The 15,102-nt window shown below is 39.8% G+C and overlaps 1 protein-coding gene across 4 annotated transcripts in view; it reads left to right on the forward strand.

Annotated features, from left to right (window-relative positions):
* EGF (epidermal growth factor) overlaps positions 1-15,102 on the forward strand; it is a 62,438-nt gene that overhangs the window by 21,731 nt on the left and 25,605 nt on the right. For 3 of the 4 annotated variants that reach the window (XM_054203930.1, XM_054203931.1, XM_054203933.1), the window contains exons 7-13: positions 2,989-3,114; positions 4,118-4,240; positions 7,206-7,328; positions 8,524-8,649; positions 9,633-9,769; positions 11,692-11,840; positions 13,410-13,514. In XM_054203930.1, coding sequence (XP_054059905.1) covers positions 2,989-3,114; positions 4,118-4,240; positions 7,206-7,328; positions 8,524-8,649; positions 9,633-9,769; positions 11,692-11,840; positions 13,410-13,514 — 889 coding nt within the window. The remainder of the gene's footprint in view (positions 1-2,988; positions 3,115-4,117; positions 4,241-7,205; positions 7,329-8,523; positions 8,650-9,632; positions 9,770-11,691; positions 11,841-13,409; positions 13,515-15,102) is intronic. The other variant, XM_054203932.1, reaches the window with a different exon arrangement.

Raw genomic sequence — 15,102 nt, forward strand, 5'->3', positions numbered from 1 at the left:
TAATGGCTCATAAAATATCTTAATTACCCTAACATCTCAAAGACTGCCTCTGGAATTTTTTAAAATTATTTTCTTCACCAGATTAATGATATTCAGTACACTCAGGATATTTTTTTGGAGGAATTACTTTGTGTTTCTTTCCAATGTAAAGTATCAGCATCAGGCTATTATCTGAGAATACCCATTTACATATAAGCGAGATGATGGGAGGGAAAAAACTCACAAAACCCAAACAAACTAGAAAGTATGGTTTGTAATGGTTGTTCTTCCAGAAAAGATTACCTTAAAAACTTTGTGATTCATAATTTAATCACCATTCTCTTTAAGTTTTGAAATTTGGTTGGTTTTTTACATATTGATTTGGCAATATCGAGTTCTAATACTTATTCAGTTAAAAGAGAATATCTTCTTGAGATTGCCCAGATGGAAAAATTATTCCTTCTGTTAGTTCTCCTCTAATTCCCATGTGTCTTAGGTCTCATTAGACCAGTAATGGTACAAGCAAGGGGCAAAAATCCAGCACCAGTGATAAGCATAAGATGCAGCCTTGAATGTGGACTTGTTTCTGTTTTGTATTGTTTTGTGATTGCATGTACTTGCACTTTTGGCATTCTAATGAGCTCTGTATTTAAAGATGAGACACCTTGCTACTGTATGTTCCTGATTCAGTTGCAGGAAGGACAAAGATTAAGTGTCCAATTCAAAACTGGCTCTACAAAAAGAGAGGCTAGCTAAAACTATGTAAAATTCAAGTCTTCGCAAAAGCTAACATGCTTAATAACATAGATAATATCCGTCTAGTCATCCATTCATCATTTTTCATTTAGTGATACAACTTTTGTTAGAGAAGAATTAATCAGTTTGATGCAAAGAAGTGCAATGTTGATGAAATTCAACAAGGCCAAGTGCAAGGTCCTGCACCTCAGTCACAGCAATCCCAAGCACAAATACAGGCTGGCCAGAGAATGGATTGAGAGCAGCCCTGAGGAGAAGGACTTGGGGGTGCTGGAGGATGAGAAGCTCAACATGAGCAGGCAATGCACACTTGTGGCCCAGAAAGCCAACCGCATCCTGGGCTGCGTCAAAAGAGGTGTGGCCAGCAGGTTGAGGGAGGTGATTCTGTCCCTCTGCTCCCATGAGACCCCACCTGGAGTACTGTACCCAGCTCTGGAGCCCCCAACATAAGAAGGTCATGGACCTGTTGGAGCAGGTCCAGAGGAGGGCCATGAAGATGATCAGAGGGCTGGAGCACCTCTCCTATGAAGACAGGCTGAGAGAGCTGGGGTTGTTCAGCCTGGAGAAGAGAAGGCACCAGGGAGACCTTATAGCAGCCTTCCAGTACCTAAAGGGGGCCTACAGGAAGGATGGGGAGGGACTCCTTATCAGGGATTGTAGTGATAGGATGAGGGGTAAGGGCTTTAAACTGAAAGAGGGTAGATTTAGATGAGATATTAGGAAGAAATTCTTTACTGTGAGGGTGGTGAGACACTGGAACAGGTTGTCCAGAGAAGTTGGGGATGCCCCATCCCTGGAAGTGTTCAAGGCCAGGCTGGATGAGGCTTTGAGCAACCTCAAAGCCTCAAAGTGGGAGGTGTCCCTGCCCATGGCAGGGGGGTTGGAACTCGATAATCTTTAAGGTCCCTTCCAACTCTAACCATTGTATGATTTCAGCCAAGCTGAAGTGTGTGTCTGGGAAATTATTTCAGTCTTTTATAGATGTGATCTGTCATTCCAACAAATGGCCATCATTTTCTGTGTTGTGGCTAGCAGAAGACTAAATGTTGAACTTAAATATCATGCTGCTTTCCATCTTTTGGAATTTAGAGGGTGAATTGGAAATAGCACAAGAAAATTTCTCACATACAAATTTCTTTGTCTGTATGACCCCATGATTTCTTATCTGTTACACAGACAGCAGAGGGCAAAGACAGTGTTATGTGTGGGTGGCTGCATACCCACATTCAGTAGCAGCAGTTCAGCTATTCTTAGCTTGGGAAAGGGGCAAGCAACCCCAGAAGAAGATTAGGAAGATTAAAATAAAAATAATAGTTTGGGAGACAAAAATAAAACCATGAGTGTTGTGTTGCATATCTGCAAAAGCAACAGCTCTAAAAGAGCACAGACACAAGGCTCTGCAAATCCTTCCTATGACTTGAATACCTGTTTCTCTTTTCCTGTGAAGCATGAGAAGTAGGAAGGCTTCCGGGGACCTGTTGGGTACTTTATTCTGCTTCCTTTGAAGAAATTTTGAGCACATCTTGTTGGATATCAGAAACTTTCTGAGTTTTAAATCTGAGTTCAAGATTTATAACGCTTGTATTTCTCAAAGTCATAAACCACGATCCACCCCCGTACAAAGATTCTCTAGACTGTGCTAACACTTTTTGTCCAAATGAAATGCACGGTCATTATGATCTTTCCAGCTATTAGCTATTTTTTTGTTAAATAATGTGAGTCTTGAGCACTGCTTTGTGCTAATAATTTCCAGTCTTTGTATGCTCTCTCTCTCTCTTTTTGAAATCTATCTTCTCTCTCTTTTGTGTGTGTGCTGTCTCTCTGTTGCTCTCTTCTTTCTGGGTGTTTTACAGAGCTTGGTAACCTATAATATTGTGCAGGACTGGCGGCGTTTGAAGCCTGCTACGCAGGGTTTTCCCTTTCATAGTCACTATAGGTATGCACCCAAACCGTCCCCTACTTCAGGCTCTCTCTAGATCTGCTTGTGCTGACATGGAGCTAGAAATGATCGTTCTCACAGACCTACTCTTAGTCTTCCAAGTAGTCTTACTCTTTGCTTTTATAGTGACTTTTTGGCCTGATTTTACCAATAGAAAATAATACAAGTTATTTTCTATTAATAAGTTCCTCTGGTTGAGTAAGTAGCTGTTGAGAAGAAGACACATCACTGAGCATCATTGCTCAAAACAGTTTCTCCTTGAAGGTTGATATTGTAAGAACTCTGTTCCATTTACACTATATTTGTTCTTCCAGAAAAAGGAAGCTGTGGTTTGAACAAAGAAAAGTGCAGAAGAAGAATCTGCAGGCCAGACATAAGGACTCATCGGTGTAAATGTTCTAGTGGCTTTATTTTAAGTCGAAATAAACAATTTTGTGAAGGTAATACATGGATCTCCCAGCAGCTTTATTCCATGAGATGAAAACATACTTTACAATGAAAACAAACTATACATTACTCATATCTTGAGTATGAAAAAACACTCTGAGGTCTTAAAAGTTCCAGTTTTGCCATTTCAGTTTTGTGTCCTTTCAGGTTCTGAAATAGTCTAAAGAGAGATCTATGAAAGTGTCACAAGTGCTGTTCTTGCAAGAAATTTTGGTCTTAGTCTGAGTAGTTAAAGGAGCTTCAGATAAGTAGACACGTTTATGGGTGCTTATTTAATTTTTAATTAAAATTAAAACAGATATATCACCAAAGGTGACACATTGAAAAATCCTGCAACAAGATGGTTGTCTTAAGTCCCACTTTCAAAAAAGGCACAAATTCTTAACATGCTTCCAAATGTTTTAATCTGGTTTGTTTTAATAAAAATCTAACATTGCTATTAATAATAGTTAACATATCACTTTTAGAAGCATCCTTTTCACTACACGACCAGATTTGAAAAGACATAAAGGCATCAAAATTCTTAGCTTACAGACCTGCCTGAGCAGCAGCCATCCAGTTCTCAGGAAGTTCACCAAGATTACTTTCTGAATTTCTACTGCTAAACCATTTCTGTGTTTTGAGAATTTTACTGAAGTCATGTTGGAGCCAAATTTTTTAAAATAATTTTTACCTGAAGAAAGTGTCTAATGTAAATTTTTTGGGTGCACACAAAATTAGCCCTGGAATCCATATGGGAAGGCATACTTTTAATAGTCCTCTATGCACATATGCTGGACACATGCAGCCTCTATAGGTTTTGCTAGAAGTTTTTTAAAGCTTATTTGATTGAGGTCTGCAAACTTGCTTTTTATCATTTATTAGGATGAACATATTTTTGTAAAATTAATGGGAAACAGAAGTACTTTTTCAAGAATGTTTGTTTGTTTCATTAATCTAATTACCTGACACTGGTTGATGACATTATTCTGACACAGTAAGTGCTTTTTTTGGCAGATATCAATGAATGTGGCTTCTGGAATCACGGCTGTACTTTGGGCTGCGTGAACATCCCTGGTTCCTATTACTGCACCTGCCCGAGAGGTTTTGTTCTTCTGCCCGATAGGAAAACGTGTCATGGTAAGTAGCAGTAATACATAAACGCCTCCCATATGATATTGGAGAGAGTCCTCCATTAACACTGGAAATGCTGAAAGTTTTGTGTGTTGCATTGCTCGCTTCCGATCCCTTATTATATAAGTAGGATCAGCTTAAACTGAGTGAACCAAATTCAGATGTCATGTTTAAGGAACTGTAAGTCACACGTGAATAATCAAGTGTGAGCCTCTTCAGAAGCAGAAAAAAAAGAGTCAGGTCTCCAGAGAGACCTCTTTGCTCAGATTAGTCTCTGTGGCACATTCCTGATGGATAAGCAGTTATATCTTTTTAAATGTGGTCTCTGAATTTGGCTCACTGTCTAACCTGCGTAACAATTTGCACAGTCTCTGAGTGAGCAGTTTAAAGCATCAGCATCATCTTTTTTCTCTTCAGATCAGGGTTGATAGCATTGCTAATGTGCATTAAATTAATGAAATCAAATGTATGTACATCTGTTTACAGTGAATAAGACACACAGAAGTATTCATAAAGTTGTTTATTCAGGAGGACTGCTGCACTTCTGATGGGGTTTTGGGTTGGTTTTTTTTTTAGCAAATAAATTTTGCATAAGAAGTATGCCTGAGAGAACTTACCCATACAACTTAGGTACATAATCCAGGAAGCTCTCTGAAGCTGGATAAATGTGAATAAACTAAGTGTAGAGAACATAGAGAAGTGAAGGGAAAAAACAAATACCTGTCTGTCAGTAAGCTTCAAGGACCATATTTTAGTCACAGTAAGAGTCTAGGTGAAGGTTTTTGTTCTCCCTTTATGTAGCACTGTGTATATTCAGCCTAGAAATTAATGAAGCCTTTCTGATGTAAGTCGAGAACATAAAATGTGAAATGCATCCATGTTTTGATGTCTTGGAATATTCTCAGTCACTTTTCTATTCCATAATGAAGTGAAACGTAGACATAAACAAAATTCTACCTTGTTTCCATGGAAATAAAAGATTGGCATATGCCCCAGGTAGAAGTGCCGGTGCACACCAATAATTTCAGTCTGGATCGTGGCAGGATCAGGACCTAGGGTATGTTAAATATCACTACCAGAGAGTATCAGAGTCTAACAGACTCTAGCAGTCAATCTATTTTAGACCTCCAAGAGTCACTTCTCCCTCTCTATTAAGAGGGAACCAGGAGTAGGATTCAGTGACCCAAACGTGGGGGTTCAGGGTGTGTGTGACAGCTGCAGAAGGCAGACAGATGTGACAGAAAATCTATGGGAGTCCTGCAACCAGAGGCTAATGGGAGGTCGTACAACCTTTGGTGTGCAAAACAACACTTAGTGCGCAACTCGGTCCTACTCTGGATGACTAGCTTGAACTGTATGCCTACATTTTGGGGTGCTCAAATTAGATAGAAAATAATGTTTTTCTAACACAGGCTAGGGATGCAGCCTGGACAGTATAACTCCTTAACTACTCCAGCACAAGGCAGATATATCACCATCTACGCAACTTGAGAGAGATATATGCAAGGTGAGAAGTCCACATGCTGACCAGACATTTTGATGCTTTGTCCTCCAAGTCCTGTACAAAGTGCTTCATCTAAAGCCACAAGCTCTAGTCAGAAAGAATCATAGAATAATAGAATGGTTTCGGTTGGAGGGGATGTTGAAGATCACCTATTTCCAACCCCCCTGCCATGGGCAGGGACACCTCCCACTAGACCAGGTTGCTCAAAGCCCCATCCAGCCTGTCCTTGAACACTTCCAGGGATGGGGCATCCACAGCTTCCCTGGGCAACCTGTTCCAGTGCCTCACCACCCTCATAGTGAAAAAGTTCTTCCTAATATCCAATCTAAATCTACCCTCTTGCAGTTTGAAGCCATTACCCCTCATCCTATCACTACATGCCCTTGTAAAAATTTCTTCTCTGGCTCTCTTGAAGGCCCCCTTCAGATACTGGAAAGCTGCTATAAAGTCTTCCTGGAGCCTTCTCTTCTCCAGGCTGAACAACCCCAGCTCTCTCAGCCTGCCTTCATAGGAAACAAGATCAATTTCTTGACTCTCTTCACTGTGCTTAAGGGGTTAGAACAATCCAGTCCAGAGCGCAGTTGCCCTGGAGAAGCAATATTTGCAAGAGCTACGCACCATTTAAGCCAGTGTATGCAGCTGATTCAAAGAAGCAGCTGTGGGAAACCTGCATTAGTTCCAGTCTTCCAGCGGGTGTTACCATATGGCATTAGAATTGGCACAAAGAGATGCAACACTGCAATACAGAGGGTAGAAGGAGGATATCCTGTGAAATTGCGTTAAAGAAACACTCAAAAAAATGTTGGCACTCCAACAATTATAATGCGAAGCAAAGGAAAGCTATTGCCAGGTTCTCAGATGGTTTTGCACCTACAGCTTCAAAAATTGCCACTAAAGAACATAGCTGTATCTCTGGAATGTTCATCTCCTGTCTTCATTGATTCTATCTCTGTTACCCTTGGGGTAATAGGAAAGTAGTTTTTCCTTATTCTCTTCGTGTTTTATACTTATTCTTTCAATATAACTTCCTTGTAGTTTTTAAAACCCGATCTATTTTTTGATGAAATTTAAAAAGAAAGCTTTCTAAATTATTTAAATTTTGATAACACTTCTTCATACAATTTTGGAAAATTTAAAGCTGATAAGTATAATGGCTTCAGGACCCAGCAATTTTGGCTTTCTCCTTTGCTATAATTAGGGGAGGGTGGGAAAAAAATTCGGAAAAAACCAAAAACAAACCCTAGAAAGACCACAGAATTGTTGTACTCTCAACATTGCACTTTTTGTTTTCTTCTTTCTTTCCTGTCTTCCTTCTTTTTCTCTTTTTCTCTTTCTCCTCTCTTTTTCTCCCCCTCTTTGTTTCTTTTTCTTTTGCTAGTTAAGAAAGCGTTCACATCTCTATTGGGGGGATTAGTAAAAATTTTTATCATCGTTTAAGATTTTTTTTTCCTCTTTAAATTACTGTAGAGCTAATTTCCTGTGCAAGTAACAACACTGAATGTAGCCATGGTTGCCTTCAAACATCTGAAGGGCCTGTTTGCTTTTGTCCTGAAGGATCCATACTCAAAGTGGACGGCAAAGCATGCACGGGTAAGTAACATTTTTCTAGCTGTAGTGACTGCCAAACTCTGTTTGTTCTTAGCACTGAAAGCCAGAGGAGAATGATGGCATTTTACTCTGATTTTTCACGGCTGCAAATGATTGCACAAGATAAGAGGCAATGGAATGTCAGGCTCCTTGAGTGCTAAGATGAGCAATATTCATCTTCATTTTTAATAGATTTTTCTAAGCAGCAACATCCAATGTTTGCAGGCCAAATTCTTTTGTTTGTCAGCACATAACAATGCACCTACCAGATGTTTGTTGCAGGAGATGCCTAAAATTTATATAGGTACAAAATTAGGGCTTGAAATCTGAAGGTGACTTTATTGACATTGCACAACCCACGTTCAGAGTCAGCCTAATTTACAGTAATTTAATCTAATTACCCACAAATATAATTTTGCAGTCAGAATTTTTGAAGCTGCTAATCTGTCATTCCCCATTCCAGCAAGCTTTCCAAATTCAGGGAACTGTAGCTTTTGAGCTGTATCTTTTCAGTCTCAGGGGTCAAGGTAGCTCCATTTATGCCAGCCTTTCATCTTTAAAATTCCCCTTCCCCTTTTACATCCCTCTCGTATTGTGGACTGTGCTGTATACATAGATTCAGTCAGCGTTGCTGTTTTGCTACAGACACTCCACAGAGTAAGCTCGGGTTGGCATTGTAGATATGGCATTGTACAGCCCCAGGAAGAAAGAATAGTTTCTTTTTGTATGAAAACTTGGTTTGTTGTATTCGAAAGTCAGTGTATTTCATCAATTCACCATCCTAGCTTAACTTCTGGGGAGAGAATGGCATTAGTTTGCTGTTCTTTTGCATGGAATGCAAAGTCTGATAAAATTTGTTAATCTGTTGTAAATGGGATGACGTTTGCATGGGAGAAAGAGTTCTCTGAAATAATGAATACACTGAAGCCCTCTTCATATATCCCACTCTCCCACCACCCATCTTGTGTTGCGAATTTTCAGGAAAAACTCTGTAAGAAGTTACTACTGATTTGATTTATTTTCATTAGACTTCTGCTTTCAGCAGGAGGCCTTTCAGTAAATCTGTCAGTCACTGAGATGTGTTGCAGTGTAGAAGTCCTAAGCAGAGTGAATTGTTCTCTTGCTTATACCTCTGATTTTGTTGTATTTTTTTTTTCTTAGAATGGCAAAATTAAATTTTTCAAATGCTCTGTTTAAGGTTGTACATCTCCAGATAATGGTGGCTGTAGTCAGATATGTTCTTCTTTAAGCCCGTCCTCCTGGGAGTGTGCTTGTTTTCCTGGATATAAGCTTCAGCGAGACAGAAAGCACTGCACTGCTATAGGTTGGTATCCTGGTATGCCTGCATATTTCTGCCAATAAAAGCAAAAACATTTTAGAGTCCTTCAAAGTGGATTGCGTAATTGGGATCCATTTTTGCACTGGTTTTAGGTTACTTTGTGAGACTTGGGAAGTACTAGTTGTTTGGAAAAGGAACCTATTTCAGAAATATACCAGAACAAGAACCAGTATAGGGTTCGGTCTCACTCGCAGAAGATTCAGGCTGTTATCCAACTTCTGCATTTCACTCTGGGCTCCTGTACTGCAGAGGTTTATCTGCAGTATTCAGGTATTTGTGCCTTCATATAAATGTGGGTGCGGTTTCTGCCCAGTGTTACAGAATTTCGGTTGAGGTGTCTACATTTGGAGAACAGGGCAGGGAACAGTCTATTGAAGGACCTTCTCTACAGGGATATTTCTCCCCCATTGGCCCCAGGAAGCCCACATATTTGATGTGATGTTTGGATTCCAGACCCTTCTATTTCTTCTGAGAAAAGGGCAGACTCTGGTGAGCAGCAAGGTACAAGCAATTGCACGAGAGAGAGGACGAACGAGAAGTTTGTGGTTCATTTCAGGAATAAGGGAAAAGCTTTATTTTCTGGATGACAGCATTTTTCTTGCTTTTACTGTGAAAGGCTTCTGGTGCAAAAGTCAAGTGTTCTGGCATTTATGGTGATGCTGTGAAATGCAGAGGGAAGATTGTCTTGAGGCTAAGTCACTCAGAGTGAAATGCAGGAGGCCTAGTGACTGCCTTTTTCACAAATTTTGAGGCTGATCTTGGGCAAGGTGTTGAAAACCAATATTCACATTTATCTTTCATTTCTGAGGCAAGTGGAATGTAGGACAAGAGCCTTCATTTCTTTGAGCTTCTGTTCCTCATTTTGTCTTCTACTGTTACTTACTTACAGTGTTAGCTAGGTAGTGATGCAGACTAGAGATCACTTTGAACCTGGTGAAATTAACGTATGTGCAAATTTTCATCAACAGGTCCTAAGCCATTTTTGTTATTTGCAAATGGCCAAGATATCCGCCAGATCAGTTTTGATGGAACAGATTATGCAAGTTTACTTGACTGGCAGATGGGAATAGTCTTAGCACTGGACTCTGACCCAGTGGAAAATAAGGTAAGGCATTAAAAGTGAGAGGATTTTGAAGTGTTGCAAGGACAAATGGATTGGGCTTTCATGTGCTTTAACCTTTCTGCTGTCAGTGATCCAGATTACATGTTGTGCTGCTCGTTGTTCTGTTGCCTGTCCAGGAGCACAACTGGTACAGGATGCCAAACACCAGTTGAAGAGTTTCATCCTTCACTTACTGATTTAATGTGCTTTGTACACTGACATGGCTAATTCACAGAGAATTTGGGTTTCTAAATTCACTTCAGGCATGATTTCAATTTCAAAGAACTTTTGTGTGATTAATAGTTTTCTCCTTTAAGATTTCAGTACGGTTTTCTGGAAATATATTGTGTGTTTTTTTTCACTGGGTAGCTGTAAAAACAGCAGTATCTTTTTTTCTGTACAGCTACATCCCACAATCCCTACTAAATGCAGGAGTAATCTTAACAAGAATTACTTCCTACGTCCTGACATTATTGAACAAAACTGCTGAACGTTCACTGGGTTTATTGTTCTTATGAAACGTGTTCCTCGTATTACAAGATATTGCTGTTGGAAACAGGAGTCTTCTCTGCAATAAAGAGCTGTTTGTATATGTGGCCACATCCCAGTGCCCTACTCCTTGCCTGCAGAGTTGGGAAGAATAGGACTTCAGCTGTGCTTTGCTAAACCTTCTGTGGCAGATAGTTATTTTTTCCCACGGGGGGACTTATTTACACTGTAAAAGTGTTACACAAAGGTGCTGGATGGTACAGTGAAAGCTGATGAGGAGCTCAGTTAAATTGCTGGAAACATCTCAAGCTAAACAAATGAGAATGTTACCAGATCTGCGTTACAGGAGGATTGTTTCAGGCGCTGCTGGAACATCGCCACTTGCTTCTGAAATAGGGCTCTGCCGGGGAACTAGCAGTTGTTCTGTGCTGTGCTGAATATAAATCAGCTGTGCCGGTGACACGGGCTGTGCGCTCTCATTCCACTTCTGTAGGGAGCTCTGCCCGACGGTGGGGCTGGCAGCGCGGAGGTGAGGTGATGTGCAGCGGGCCAGCCAGGCTGCAGCAGGCTGGTCCTGGTGGCACAGGGCTGAGGGGCAAGGTAAATTAGCTCAGCACCGCTCTGTGCTCCCATGGTAATTGAATTAGCCGGTTTAATGCTAGAGGCCTCACTGCTGCTTTGTTTGGCCTCATGGATAGCATCAAAATAAAGTTATTTGGTTTTTTACTACCATTTGCAAAGAAAGCCTCAGCATTGCTTTGTATATAGTTCTGCCATACAGTGTTTGGCTCCCTCTGCATATCAAATACAAGACAATTTCTTTTTCCTCATCCTTGGAAAACAGAAACCTAATTTCCCCACCAGCAGAGAACTTTTATTTAGACCCAAAACTGAGAATCCTCTTCTGAAAATGTTAGAGCCTTCCAGAATAGACATCTGGTAAAAATAAAGATATATGCAGGCTCAAATAAGAAAAAAAATAGAAGCGAATTATATAACTCCTTTTCCCTTCCCAGCTCCTTGACACATATACACTACTATTCTCTTCTCCCCACTCCTCCCTTTTTGAAGTGAGCAGACAGTGAAATGATAACGTGCTGCTTTTTGCCTGCTCCTACTTTTGCTTCCTTAGCTGTGCTTCATGTGAGGTAGCTGCTCGCTGAAACAAAACCACAGGATATTCACAGGGCCGTATATAGGGCAACCAGGATTTACTGCTAAGCACAAGCTGCCTGTAGAAGTCATCCTGGTTGAAGGATAAATGCCTTTTTATTTGATCAGGGATCACAGGTTACCTGTGCAGCTTTTCGTGAATAAGCAGTTCAGGGAACTTTCAAGATGAAAAAGTTGTTGTAAAAGTGGAACTATTAGACGAGGGCAATAGAGCAGAAAGTGAGATGGGAACTAATAACACCTCATCTGTTATTTCTTCACAGATTTACTTTGCCCACACAGCCTTGAAGTGGATAGAAAGAGCTAATCTGGATGGCTCAAATCGTGAAAAAGTTATTCATGAAGCTATAGATATACCCGAAGGCCTTGCTGTGGACTGGATTAACCGTAAATTGTATTGGACGGACAGAGGGTACATGCTCCGCAGTGCATTTATGTTGAAGCATGTCATAAAATATTTGGAATAAATGACTGGTGATACAGAAATAGCTGAGCTATCACTCTAAATTCAGTAATGCTTCACATTCTGATTGGGTAGCTGTAATCTCAAGTATATACATTTGGAAGCTTCTTTAAAACTGAAATGCTGGAAGTTCGCTTTGAATCTGCTATTGTATTTTTGTCTTTGTCGTTCCAAGAAGCAAGGGTTTGGACACAGTTACAAGGAATCTAAAGCATGCACCGCATGTATACATATGTGTATGTGCACATGCACGTGTGAATATATATATATGTATACACTCATATTTCTATACATACACTGCATGTGTGTATATATAGGTATATCTTTATTTTTATATATATATAAGTAATTAGTATTATTGCACCAAATACATCTTGGACAGAAGTCAGCATTGTTGACAGCTAGAATCATGCCCCCTTAAGCTAATGGAGAGTCTTTGTCAATTATCTCTGACAAAAGAGGAGTGGCCACTGGCAGACAATATGGGTTCACATTTCAGCTGATATCTAACCTTACATGCAGAGAGAAAAATAATCGACCTTTGGTGAAAAGGCGGTGTCAGATCAGAACACATAATGAAGACTCCTTGAAGAACGGGCATGATGTTTCAGTATGACCCATATTTTATAAGTCAAATAGCACTTCCTTGCTATTAACTACAATCTTGTCTACACAATTGCGCTCTGGTATAAATATGCAGGTGTGTCTTGTGAAATGGGAAATTGTGGTGCTTGTCTCTGTAAGACAAGACAAGATAAAGGTGAAGCTGTGAACTGGTATCTGCCATGTCCTTCTCACTTACTGCCTTTACCTGTTCGTATTCCACATTTGCATGAGTATTTTTCTCCTTCCATCTTTGTGTGGCCTTTCTATGCAGGTTTGCGTAAGCATGGAAGGCTGCAGACTTGCTTTCAGGTACAGACTGATATTTATTTGGCAAGGTGAAGTTTGTAGCAATAAGTAGAGTTTTCTGGAAAAAAAATTGGATTGAGAGACTGGCAATGTAGATTCTATACTTGACTCTCCCATAGATTTTATGAGTGATCATAAGAACCTTAGCTTCATTTTTTCCTGTAAAATAGATGTAATATGTAAAATGCTTCGCAATTTATGGATCAAAAGTGCTATATAAAAGTACTATTAAAAAAAAATATCTTTATACATTTGATAATGCCATTCAGTTAGGATTTTATTTTCTTCCTGAATCCTTTTAAAACTAACATTCATCTATTAGTGATCATATTTCCAACTCATTATTTGCCCAAAAAAGGAGAACTTCATGTCTCCTGCAGAACAGCAGGTATTTTATTATCGTGCCCTGGACTAGATAATGAGGTTGTAGCATAAATTAATTGCTGATAAAACAACTAGACATCTCATATCAGCAGGATTACTTCCTGTCATTGTAAAGTTATTTATTACAGTTTTGTGCTAAACTAACGCAATACAAAAACTTCTGCCTGAGAAGGTAATTAAAAAGATAGCAGGGAGGACCTAACAGTGCTATGTGTATTGCAGGAAGGCATGCATCGAAAGGAGCAATCTGAATGGAATGCAAAGAAAAAAGATCATCTGGGAGGATATCTCCCAGCCCCGAGGGATTGCCATTCACCCATTTGCTAAGTAAGGAGTGATAAACCTGGTTAATTGTCTAATACTTGGGGAGGCTTCTTAAAAATGAGCATACCAACCTTGCTCTTTTGACAAGTCAAAAAGTGCATTAGTCTCATGTTAGGATAGTTATTGCCTTGCAGAGTTGTGTGAACTGCAGTGTTTTATTGCTGGATTTCTTTTGTGAGTTGGGGCATGTTCATTTCTCATATAGATTTATTAAAAGACCAGAAGCATTAAAGATATTCTGTGCAGTTTAAGCTGAAGAAAAGCGTGACCAACTGAAGTCACCCTGAGAGTTGTAAGCACCACACTACAAACTTTGATGGTTCCATATCTATTAGTGCGAAGAAGGTAGTCGCTTTTAACAAATGGTGCTTACAAAGGACTTTTTTGGCCATGTTTCAGTTTCTGAGGAAACTAAAACGAATCTACTGTTGTGGAGATGTGTTGATTTAAATGCACCTTATATCTTCTTATCTAGTGTTAAGGTGATCACAGGAGTTTTGAATGTTTAAACTCTTGATAAAATTCTGGTCATTTTAATCAGTGGCAAAGCCCCATGGATTTCAGTCAATATGCCTGTAGTAGGATGGTTTTAAATGTGTTGGTTGGTTTTTGTTTTTTTTTTTTTTTTTTGTGCTCATATCCTGCTGTAGCTAACGATGAATGAAGCTGGGTTGGGGAGGGTGTTTTGCTAGCTTCACTCTGTACATAAAAGACCTGAAAGAATCTTTCAGTAGAGGTTGAATGCGATAGAGACATTTTGCAGGAAAACTTTTAAGAACAAGTAGGTTTAGGGAGATTGTTTATTAGAATTATTGGTAGTGGCAAGGGCTATAAGGGGAAAGGGAGGAGGAGGAGATGTCACTAAAACATTAAGACATTATAGCGAGGTCCCTAATTGTAAAATCAGTATTAAAGAGAGATCTGAGACACGATTAAGGCTGTTGAGAATACTGATCTCTCTATTGGCTACAGCAAAACTGCTCATGTAAATAAAGCTAAGTGAACCTGTGAGTTGTCTCCATAAACCTGACAAAGGCAGCTGATGTGTTGGAAGACTGGAGTCCAAACTTCGGAAGTAATTTGTGGCTTTGGATATCTCCATTTTAGGTGGCCATCTTGCACTGTCCTTTGAAACCCAGTAAGCACTCAATGGGTAGCATTCAGGACTTTAGAGGGAGACCCTGAGAATCACAATTTTATTAAAAGAAGAAAAGAGGCTGGGCCTGATGCTGGTTTATTTTTAAAAAACAAAGTAACCTGAGGACTCTTCCTTGCTTTCCATGGGTGGTGGGTAATTTTGGTTACGTTTATGCATTGTTACACCCCTGATTAGACAAGAGGATGGCTAATGCATCATCTTCTGTTGTCTGGGTTTGCTAAGCCGCTATCATCAGTCACGTGGAAAACTCAAAAAAGCAGATGCAAAGAGCTGGCAGTTAGCGTAGGTGGGAGGAGTTGTTTTTCAAAGGTTTTGTGCCAACAAAAGAGTGGGGATTCTGCATAAGTCCCACTGTAGTCACCTGGAGTCCGATGGCAAGCGTTAAAAGATCAGCAGCCAATATTTTTGCTTGAAGTGTACACCTTTTCTCAT

This window comes from Rissa tridactyla, chromosome 5 (genome assembly GCF_028500815.1).
Source record: "Rissa tridactyla isolate bRisTri1 chromosome 5, bRisTri1.patW.cur.20221130, whole genome shotgun sequence".
NCBI lineage: Eukaryota > Metazoa > Chordata > Aves > Charadriiformes > Laridae > Rissa > Rissa tridactyla.